A 10,553-nucleotide genomic window follows, 5' to 3' on the forward strand; every position below is an offset into this window, starting at 1 on the left:
TTTTGTTATAATTATGGAAGGGAAATAATTAGGTTAAAATGTTTTTTACAAGCATCATTTTTTGATTTTTAAATTTCTGTTAATTTTATTTCTTGTCATTTTGTAGATGACTTGCTTGTACTTCACTCTTTGGTAGTGAAAATTGGCTAGTCATTTTTCAATTTTTGTTTCTTAGTATTTGGCTTGTAAACATTGGAAGAGAATATTCAACTCTAAACAGAAATCTGTTCTTGAAAACTACTTCTCTGTTTCTGTTTGGCTGAAATTCTGTAGCAATTTCTAGAGTAAAAATTCTGTAGCAAATTATTTGTTAGCAGTGGAATTTTATTTATACTATTTAAAAACAGAAAACAAAAATCCCAGCATTTTTCTTGAAAACAAACAAATGACAACACAGTACAAACACCAGAAAATGATATAAATTACATGACTTTTCTCATTTTAAGAACTATAATACTTCAGTTTTGAATTTTAAACCTTTGATTTTTCCTTTAAATAATTTAGAAGAATCTATAACATTAAATATCTTAACTTTTAGGTATTTAATAAATTTGTTAATGTACATTATATATTGTTTGTCCGTATTCTAAAATTCACTAATATGTGCTGTGTATGGTATGTACTTTGGATTTTAATTACTGTAAATATTGGCCCAGTGTTAATTGTAATAAAAATAGAAAGCATTTGTTAAAAACAAAAACAAACCAACAACATTCCCTGCTCTATGTTCTTTCATTCACAGTGCTTTGACATATTTTTGAAGGATGTGCATTATGGTCTTTTGTTAACATTCTTCTGGCCTGATTGGATTAACACCTTGTTTATCTTCTTTGATCCTTTTCTTCTACGATCTCATGTTTGTTTGTTTTTTTCCTTTCCATTCCTTAAATAAATTATGTGAGTTAAATATCTGTATGATTAGTACTATTAGATTTCAAGCTATAAAAATGATTCTCTTCCTCAATGTCCTGCCTACCCCCACCCCTACCCCCCAAAAAAGAGAGAGAAGGATGTGATGGATGAGAAAATGAATTATGGTATAAGACTTGGTGAAGAAAGAGCTTGAAACTAATTGCTTAATTGTAGCTTTTATATTTACTTGCATTAGGCACTTTAGAAATTAAGAAGGAAGTTTATGGTATGGTCCTTATCTTCAAGTAATTTATGATCTATTTACAGAGCACAAGACAAATACAGAAAACAATTAGAGAATTAATAAGGCTAAGACAGTATATGCCTTGTGAGTGTGTTTGGGAACCTACACTTATAGCTTGAAGTTAATTAGAGCTAATTAAATTAGAATTAGATTAGAATTTAAATTGACTATGTAGAAATTCGCAGAACTCTTGTTATACCTTCCATTTGTTTGCTTAAAGAATGGAATTAAAATTTGTGAACAATTGTCTTTTCAGACCATATTTTATACCCTTCCACGCCTTTCAGAACTTGTTGAAGATGAGTGGATCTCCATTGGTAAATTCATAAAATTCACTGATATTCCAATAGATTCAGCATATCAATGGTATCTTTCTGAAACTGAACTTGGTGAACTAAAACCAGGTGACTGGTCTCAGCAAGATATAGGTAAATGTAATTATTTTGATCTTTTTGCTGTTATTTTGACTCCATGTTACTGATTTATTAATAAATGTACCTAAGTTGTTTTTTAACCTCACTATATCAATCAATTTTGGTCTTCTATTTAGAGAAAAGTTATTTAAAGTCTATATGAATTTTAGTAAATAGGGAATCTATAATGTCACAACCTGTAAGTAGAATTCCTCAATGTTCATTCAGTTAAATCCATTGACTTTTCTTTGAAAAATTGTTATAATTTGACATTCATTAAGGGCGTATAACATGATACAGTATTTAAGATAGGTTTGGGCACAATTCCTACAATACTATTCAAATTACATAGACAGTGAAACAGAACAAAAAGTTCACAGGAATGTGCAAAAGGAAAAAGATACTAGAATGTATTATAAAACATATATGTGTGTATACATATATATGTACATAGGTATATAACATACTCACATGTATGTGTGTAAGGTATATATGTGTGTGTGTAAACTTTGTAATTATGAAAATGCTATATAAAGGTAATTTAAAATTCATTTCTGTGGGCTGCTGTCTAAAAGAAGGAGCAAACTAAATGAATTACCTCCTGAAGACTTTTCTAGCTTTACTTCTTTATTCTAACCTTGCAGTGGCTAGAATATTATTATAGGACAAATTAAAGACAATATATAAGTTTTGCTTTAATAAAATCTACGCATAAAAATTTGATTTTAACATATGCAGTTGATTATTTCTATTTCAAAGGATTCTTTACTCATCAAACAGATTAACTAAGTATGTGTAAAATAATAATTTATGAGAATTTTTTATAGGACATATTAATTAAAGTACACTTATACTTAGAAACATATTAAATTAGTGTTAAAAATACAATTCTGATAGACTTTGTTGTTACCTTTTGGTTTAATATCATCTATATCTCCCATTGTGCCTTCTCTTTCCCTTCTCAGCGTCCTGTCCCTTATAATGAAAAATTTTAAAAAGAGGGGAAATTTTAACTTAAAAATGAAAGAACAAAACACATTTTAAAATATATTTTTATTTTATTAAATATTTTTCAATGTATAAAAAATTTTAACAGAATTCAGCTGTACTTTTTCTGGAGAGTCCTTTGAAATTGTCTTGTATCATTGTCCTGACCTGGGTAGCTAAGTCACAGTTGGTGACTTCTTATTATTAATATTATATATGCTCTTATTTTGTACAGTGTTTTGCAGGTTCTTCTGTTCACTTATCTTTGCAGTCAGTTTATATATAAGTCTGGCCAGGTTTTTCTGAAACCACCTTGACCATAATTTCTTACCAGCACAGTGGTATTCATACCATCACAGTCATATGCCACAACTTGTTCATCCATTCCTCAATTGATGAACATCTCCTTGATTTCCATTTCTTTGTAAGCTGCTATGTTTTGTAAAAATGGGTCTTTTTTTTTCTCTCTCTCTCTTTTTTAATCTCATTGCAATACAGATGTAGTTGTGGTATTGCAGATCAAAGGATATACACAATTTGATACACCTTTGGACGTAGTTCCAAATTGTTCTCCAGGATGCTTTGACCAGTTTAAAACTCCAGCAATTAACAAAAGACATTGAAGAAGTTTGACATTATTGTTAGTGTTCCATACCCATGTTCCCTCCCTTCTTTGCCAAGAACAGATAAAGTTGGCTTCTTCATTCTTTTGAGCTAAGCTTGATCATTATAATTTCACAGCTTTCTATTTCATTTATCTTGTTATTATTTCCTATTTTTGTTGTGATTATTGTGTATGGTTTTTCTGCTTATTTTACTTGTCTCAATTCATACGATATATACTCTTGTTTCTCTGCATTTCTCATTTCATTTTTTTTTAAATAACATAGTAGTATTTCATTGTATATATCTTACTTATCTTGTTTAGTCATTCCCCTTAGAGTACCTACTCTGTTTCCAATTCCTTGCTTTTGCATTAGTTTCTATTTTGGTATGTATAACTAACTCTGGGTCAAAGGGTATGAATTTTTTAATTGTTTTCTGTACATAAAGTTTTCCAGACCATTTTCTAGTTTCCCAGAAATTCTTGTCAATTAGAAAGGTCCTTCTTAGGTAATTTGTTTTCTAGCTTATCACATACTGAGATATTAAGTTAAATTATTTTTTATTCTTAATTTTTATTATTAATCCTTTTTAAAAAGCAGTACCAAATATGTTATTGATTACTGATTAATAAAATAGTTTGAGGTCTGGAAGTGATATTACCCCTTCATTTCTCCTTTTAAAGATTATTTTCTTTTATCTTCTTATTCCTCCAAATATTTTGTTATTATTTTATCTAATTATGGAGTATACCTATGTTAATTTTACTGGCATAGCACTAAATATATAGATCAATTTAGGAAGTGATATCATTGATTACCTCCAATAACCTCCAGTTATTTAAGTGAATTTCTTTAAGGAATAAGTTGTGATTGTATTCATACAAGTATTGAATGTAGTCTATTAAATTAACTCACATTTTGTGGTTTTCATATTTTTCGAATGGAACTTTTCAGTTATTCCCTTTTGTTGATATATAGAAATGTTCATTTTTGTGGATTTATTTTTATTACGTTAATGAAGCTATTGTTTTAGTTAGTTTCTTTCCTAATTCCCTGGGATTTCCTAAGTAAACCATAATATAATTAGAAATCTCTAGACCTTTTATTTCTCTTGTAATTTTTTGATATCATTCATAATTCTAGAACGGTATCAAGGTAATGGGGAAAAAAGCATTCTTGCTTTATTTCTATATTTATTGAGAAAGCTTTTAGTATTTTTCCAATGCATATAAGATAAAGCCTTCTGTTTTAGATACTTTTTATCATATTAAAATATATCTTCCCATGAGTATGCATTGTAGGTTTTTTAGTATAAATGTATCTTGTTAAAGGCTTTTTCAAATGCATTGTGTTGATCTAATCATGTAGTTTTTGTATTTCTCAAAATATAATTGTATTGTTTCTCTCATTTTGAACCTTCCTTGCATCCCCAATATAAATCTATCTTGATCAGATCTAGTGAATGATTTTCAAAAAATAAATTGCTGCAACTTTTTTGGCCAGGATTTTATTTCAAAATTTTCAATTAGTATTAATAATATTAGTTCAGACAATTATTTTGGATCACCTTGATTTTTTTTCTCCCAGGTTCCAACTCAGTTGAAGGAGACAGCCAATTAGAATGGATTGATGTTCAAAAGAAGGTAATCCCTTGGAAAAATAATGTTCCTGATTTAGAACTTGATTTGGTATTTCAAGATCGTGCTGCCAAACTTGGAAAATCCATTAGCAGATTAATTGTAGTCGCTTCACTCATTGATAAGCCAACCAATTTAGGAGGTAATATCATAGTTTTATCATTGGTTTCTTGACTCTCATCCTTGACTTTTTTTTTACTAACTTATAAAATTTTTACTGGCTTTTGTTACACTTACCAATATTATAAGATGATACATTTGATGTCTTTATGCTATACTTAATATTATATTGATGATATCTGCCCTTTGAAAGAAAGGAAAAGATCCAGAGTAATCCCTTAATTCATTAATTCTTGTATATTTTTGTTTTGTCTATATTAAAATGTTTATCCTTGTCTGTTAAAAACATTTTCAAGTCACACGTATAAGTGATTGTAAAAGTAAAAAGACCATGTGGCATGGTTGAACCTAAACAAGGAAATGTTTGTGGCTTAAGGTGAAAACACAGAAGCTATCAATCAATTATAGGGCGAGGAGGTAAAGATACAGAGTGGTGCTGGATGTATGCAGTTCACAGCAGGGAGAAGGAAGGGAAGTTATTATTATTCCCTTATATCCCTTTTTAGCTATTTTGGTACAACATGGCAAATATAGAAATATGTTTAACATATTTGCATATATAAGGCAATAAATGCCACTTCCTGCTCTTTGCCTTTATCCTCGTCATCCTCCTCCAAAACAATTACTGTTGCTTCTACAACAGTCAATATCTCCATAACTAGTGCAACAGGTTGACACACTCGTGCTAGAAGTCAGCATATTCAAAACAGCAGTCATATGCTGACACATGACATGCACATTAGGATAGCCTGCACACTAGGGTGACTACTGACATAATAGTGAAACAAAAAAGGTCATAGTTTTATGGTCATTAGCATGGGAAAGGCCTTAGGTACTGCTTGTTTTTCCCCATTATGCCTCAGATGTGAAAGTCAGGAAGGTGTCACTTATTAAAAGTTGCATGGTAGAAGGAAGTTATCACATGCAAATTTTAGAAAAGAGAATTTTATTTAAAACAGAAAGCTTGTTAGTACAAAGACTAGTTCTAAGGACGATAAAGCATACTCAATATATCTAAAAGAGAATTCATTACCTTTTCCCCTATACCACCCTCCTTTTAATTTTCCTATTTCTGTTGAATATACCACCATCCTTCCAGTCACATAAATTCAGAATTTACAAGTCATTTTTGAATCTCCATTCACTCACTTTTATATTTTTATTTAATTTACATATATACATATATATATGTTATATTTATATTCATCAAGTCAGTAGTCTTTTCTCTTCACTATTACAGCATCTCCTATCCAAGACACCAGAACTACTCTAGTCTAGGCCTTTACCATCTCTCACCTGGATTCATGCAAAAGTTTCCTGATTGATCTAGCTGCTTCAAATCTGCTCTCTCTACAATCCTCCATTCATTTGTTAAATTGATATATTTTAGAGAACAAGTCCCACCTTGTGACTCCTCTGTTCAGCAAACTTCAGTGGCTCCCCATTTCTTTTTTTGTTTAAAATGGAATCTCTTGTTTGGCACATAAAACCCTTCATAATCCACTTCTTTTCCCCAGACTGATTACACAATACTTGCCCACACACACTTCTGTTGAGTCACAATATCCTGTTGATCATTTCCAATATATATATGAGATCTCATGTTCTGGCTTTGAGGTGCTTTTACATGAGTTTTTCATGCCTAAAATGTTGTTCCTCCTCAACTCTGCATTTGGGGGTCATAGATTTTCTTTTAGGCTTATTCCATGTGCATCTCCATCTTTCGTGATTCTTTATGTTGTTATAGTCTTTCCTCTCCCTAGCACAGGATGTTTATTTTGTCTCTGTACTTACTCCTTCCCCCTTTACCTCCCCAATTGAATGTTAGCTCCCATAAGGGTAGGGGCAGTTTTGCTTTTCTGTTTGTATCCTAGTATTTTGCATAGTACCTGGCATTATAGTAGACACTAAAAACATGATGATTGAAAAATTGGTAGGGTTATGGTGATTTTTTTGAGGCCACCATAATATAACACATAGTATTTCTCAATTTATCTTTCCCTGCTAATTATAAATAGTATCTTCAGTCTCTGAAAATCAGTAAAAGGAATATTGTAATTTCATTTCCTTCTTGTGATAGTATAATTTAATTAGAAACTTTTTCTTCCCCATTTGAATCCTTGTTTTTCACAAGTCACAGCTTTAAAAATATTCATCAATCTAACTTCTCCACTAAAGTTCTCGTCCTGCTATAAAAATACTACAACATTCTCAAGTACTATGCTAGTAGAATGATGGTCCCACTAAGCTTGAAAGACTTCAGACAAGCAGCTAGTGATCAATCAGTTGATCTGCCAAGATCTGTGTTAGGCACTAGAGATCTGAATGAAAAGAATGAAACTCCTATTAACAGTGAGTGGAGCTGAGTTCATATTAAATATATCCAGCAAAAATAAAGTTAAAGTACTTAAAAATAAAGCAGTTTGGGAGGGAGGAAACTACCATTTTTCTTCCTCCTTTTCTTAACAGTTCCCTTCAAAAGACAGCAAGCAATACAATATAGATTAGATACATGCAAATATTTTAAACATATTTCTATATTTGCCATGTTGTACCAAAATAGCTAAAAAGGGAATAAAACTACGAGAAAGAAATCAATATAAATGGACTTTTTTTTTCTTGAGGCAATTGGGGTTAAGTGACTTGCCCAGAGTCACACAGCTAGGAAGTATTAAGTATAGATTGACTACTGACATAATAGTGAAACAAAAAAGGTGATAGTTTTATGGTCATTAGCAAGGGAAAGGCCTTAGGTACTGCTTGTTTAAAAATATTCATCAATCTAACTTCAGTGTTACTGAACTTCAGGCTGGTCCTCCTGACTTCAGGGCTGGTGCTCTAATCAGTGTGCCACCTAGCTGCCCCTACCTGAAAAAGAAGACATCTTATATCTTAAAAGAAGACAGTAACTCGGTGAGGTTGGAAGGCAGACAGTGCAAAGGCAAGGTGAGAGTTTGTGTGTATTTAGTGAGGAGAAGAAAGAAGGCTGGTTTTACTGTATTGCAGAGTGTCTAGAAAGTAATGTCCAGTAAGGGTGGAGAAAGAAAAAGAAGTTAACATTTCATTCTAGTGGCATAGAAAGCCCTTGGAGTTGACTAAGAAGGGCATCATCTTGTCAGATCTGTGGTTAAGAAAAATCACTGACAGCAATGGATAGGATGAATTGGAAAGATGAAAGACTTAAGATATGGAGATCAATTAGACTTTAGATGAGAGATGAGGATGACCTATACTCAGGGTAGCTGTAGGAATAGAGAAGAGTTTGGATGTAAGAAAATGTTATGAAGGTAGAAATAAGAACTGGCAAGTCATTGGTCATGAAAGGTGCTGGAGAGTGAGAAGTCCTAATTAATGCTGAGATCCAGAAGCTGATACATTAGGTGATGTGATAGAAATAGTCAAGTTTAGAAGAAGAGATGGTTTAAAGGGAAAGATAGTGTCCAGTTTTTAGACATGTTAACTTGAATTGTATTTGCTAAGATTAGAGGCTCATCACCAACTTGCCTGTGGGGTGACATTTCTTTGGGCCACAGCAAATTTCAGAGGCTACCTTCTAATATAGTTATGATTGAGTAGCCATCTGTATTATTAAGAGGCATTATCCATATAGGCAAATTACAAATTAATAAAAGTTTTGAAGTAAGCCATTTTGTGTAAACTTAGTATTATAAAAATACATAATTTTTAACATTTTTTTTTACTTTTTTTAAATTAATGAATGCTTTTTATTTTCAAAACATGCATGGATAATTTTCCAACATTGACCCTTGCAAAACCTTGTGTTCCAAATTTCACCCCCACCCTCTTTCCCTCACCCATTCCCCTAGTTGGCAAGTAATCCAATATATAACATTATTTTTAATTTGATTTTATAGGTTTGTGCCGGACCTGTGAAATATTTGGGGCCTCAGCTCTAGTAGTAGGTAGCCTTCATTGTATCAATGATAAGCAGTTTCAATATCTCAGTGTCTCTGCAGAACAGTGGCTTCCTCTGGTGGAGGTGAGTAAAAAAGTAATTTACTATGTAATTATCTTATTTGGAAATGTTCTGTAGAGTTCTTGTCTTTTTAAAATAGCATTTCTGTGGCAATTTTACAGTAAGCCATTTGTAAAATACTCTATAACAGGTAGTCACTACCTCTTCCCTCATTTGTGGTTGTTATTAGCATAATGTGGCTTTATTGAAGTGAACCAGTTATCTCAATTTAAGTCAATCTTAATGTAGAGCTATTCATTTTTACATATTCTTCCAGTGTGTGGTAGCCTTTTTGTCTTGAGAATTTTATATATTAAAACTTGTTTCTTGAAATTTTTCTGTTACTAATTTTTGAGATGAGCTGTGGTAAAATTTTCTAATATCTGAATTCATCTAAAAAAATTTTTTTTAGGTAAAACCACTTCAGCTTGTTGATTATTTACAGAAGAAGAAAACAGAAGGCTATACTACCATAGGTGTGGAACAAACTGCTAGAAGTTCAGATTTAACAGAATATTGTTTTCCTGAGAAATCTTTGCTTTTACTGGGGTAATTTCCTTTTGTTAAAAACTTACTTTTTTTCAAAAAGTTGAATAAATTAATATATACCTTAAGGACAATGCTTTTCTGTGATGCCATATGGCATTCACTTTTAGATCTATTCTAGAGAGGAAGTCTTCCTCATCGACTAATGCTTATATGCTTGTAGAAAGGGTTTTCCCTCCTAATTATTTCACAAATTGTTTACTTTGTGTGGAATGTGACTTTGGGATCACCTACATTTTATATAAGCATTTGTATCCTTTTATTACTTTCCTTGAATGCCCATATTAAAATCTAGTATTATCCTAATTTCATTTTGACCAAATGAAAAGCTGTCTTTGTTCCTTTTCTCCTCATCAGAAATGAACGTGAGGGAATCCCAGCAAACCTGATTCAGCATTTGGATGTGTGTGTGGAAATTCCTCAACATGGCATCATACGCTCCCTTAATGTTCATGTGAGTGGAGCTTTACTAATTTGGGAGTATACTAGGCAACAGATGATCAAACAAAGAGATATAAAGTAATTATAAAAAGCGAAGTTTTGTGCCTTATCTGAATTTTATGGTGCTACTGAGATATATTTTTAAACTCTATATGCACTTACGGAATAGGCTAAATAAGGAAATTTTGTATTTTTTGTGATATATTTATTTTAATGATTTAAAATATTAAATATAACTTGTAATAAGCAATTTTGGGTCCTATGTTTATTCTTTAATAAAAATCGTAGATCTATCATTCATATTTCAAGAAAGCTCAGACATGTTCAGAGCCCTGTTCTAGGAAAGTGGGTGATTGACAGAGCACTATTACACTGATGTCATTTATAGAGATAGCAAAAATATAAAACACATAATTACCTCTATCAGAGGGATTGGAAAACATCTCTATAAAGTCTCAAGAGTAGTAGTCAGTGATCAGGATTGATAGGAAGTTTTATTCCTTAAATCAAAATTCAATGAGAATATATGGAGAGGTAGAGTTGAATTGCAACATAGTTGATGGGAAGCTTTGATTTTTTTTTTTTAAACAAGGCAGTTGGGGTTAAGGGTCACACAGCTAATAAATGTTAATTGTCTAATTTGAACTCACATTTGAACTTAGGTCCTCCTCC

The 10,553-nt window shown here is 31.6% G+C and overlaps 1 protein-coding gene across 1 annotated transcript in view; it reads left to right on the forward strand.

Annotated features, from left to right (window-relative positions):
- TARBP1 (TAR (HIV-1) RNA binding protein 1) overlaps positions 1-10,131 on the forward strand; it is a 70,980-nt gene extending 60,849 nt beyond the window's left edge. The window contains exons 26-30 of the mRNA XM_051993587.1: positions 1,413-1,584; positions 4,749-4,940; positions 8,794-8,918; positions 9,307-9,443; positions 9,798-10,131. Coding sequence (XP_051849547.1) covers positions 1,413-1,584; positions 4,749-4,940; positions 8,794-8,918; positions 9,307-9,443; positions 9,798-9,963 — 792 coding nt within the window. The 3' untranslated portion in view covers positions 9,964-10,131. The remainder of the gene's footprint in view (positions 1-1,412; positions 1,585-4,748; positions 4,941-8,793; positions 8,919-9,306; positions 9,444-9,797) is intronic.
- Positions 10,132-10,553: the final 422 nt, after the last annotated feature.

The sequence above is a fragment of the Antechinus flavipes genome, chromosome 4, assembly GCF_016432865.1.
Source record: "Antechinus flavipes isolate AdamAnt ecotype Samford, QLD, Australia chromosome 4, AdamAnt_v2, whole genome shotgun sequence".
NCBI lineage: Eukaryota > Metazoa > Chordata > Mammalia > Dasyuromorphia > Dasyuridae > Antechinus > Antechinus flavipes.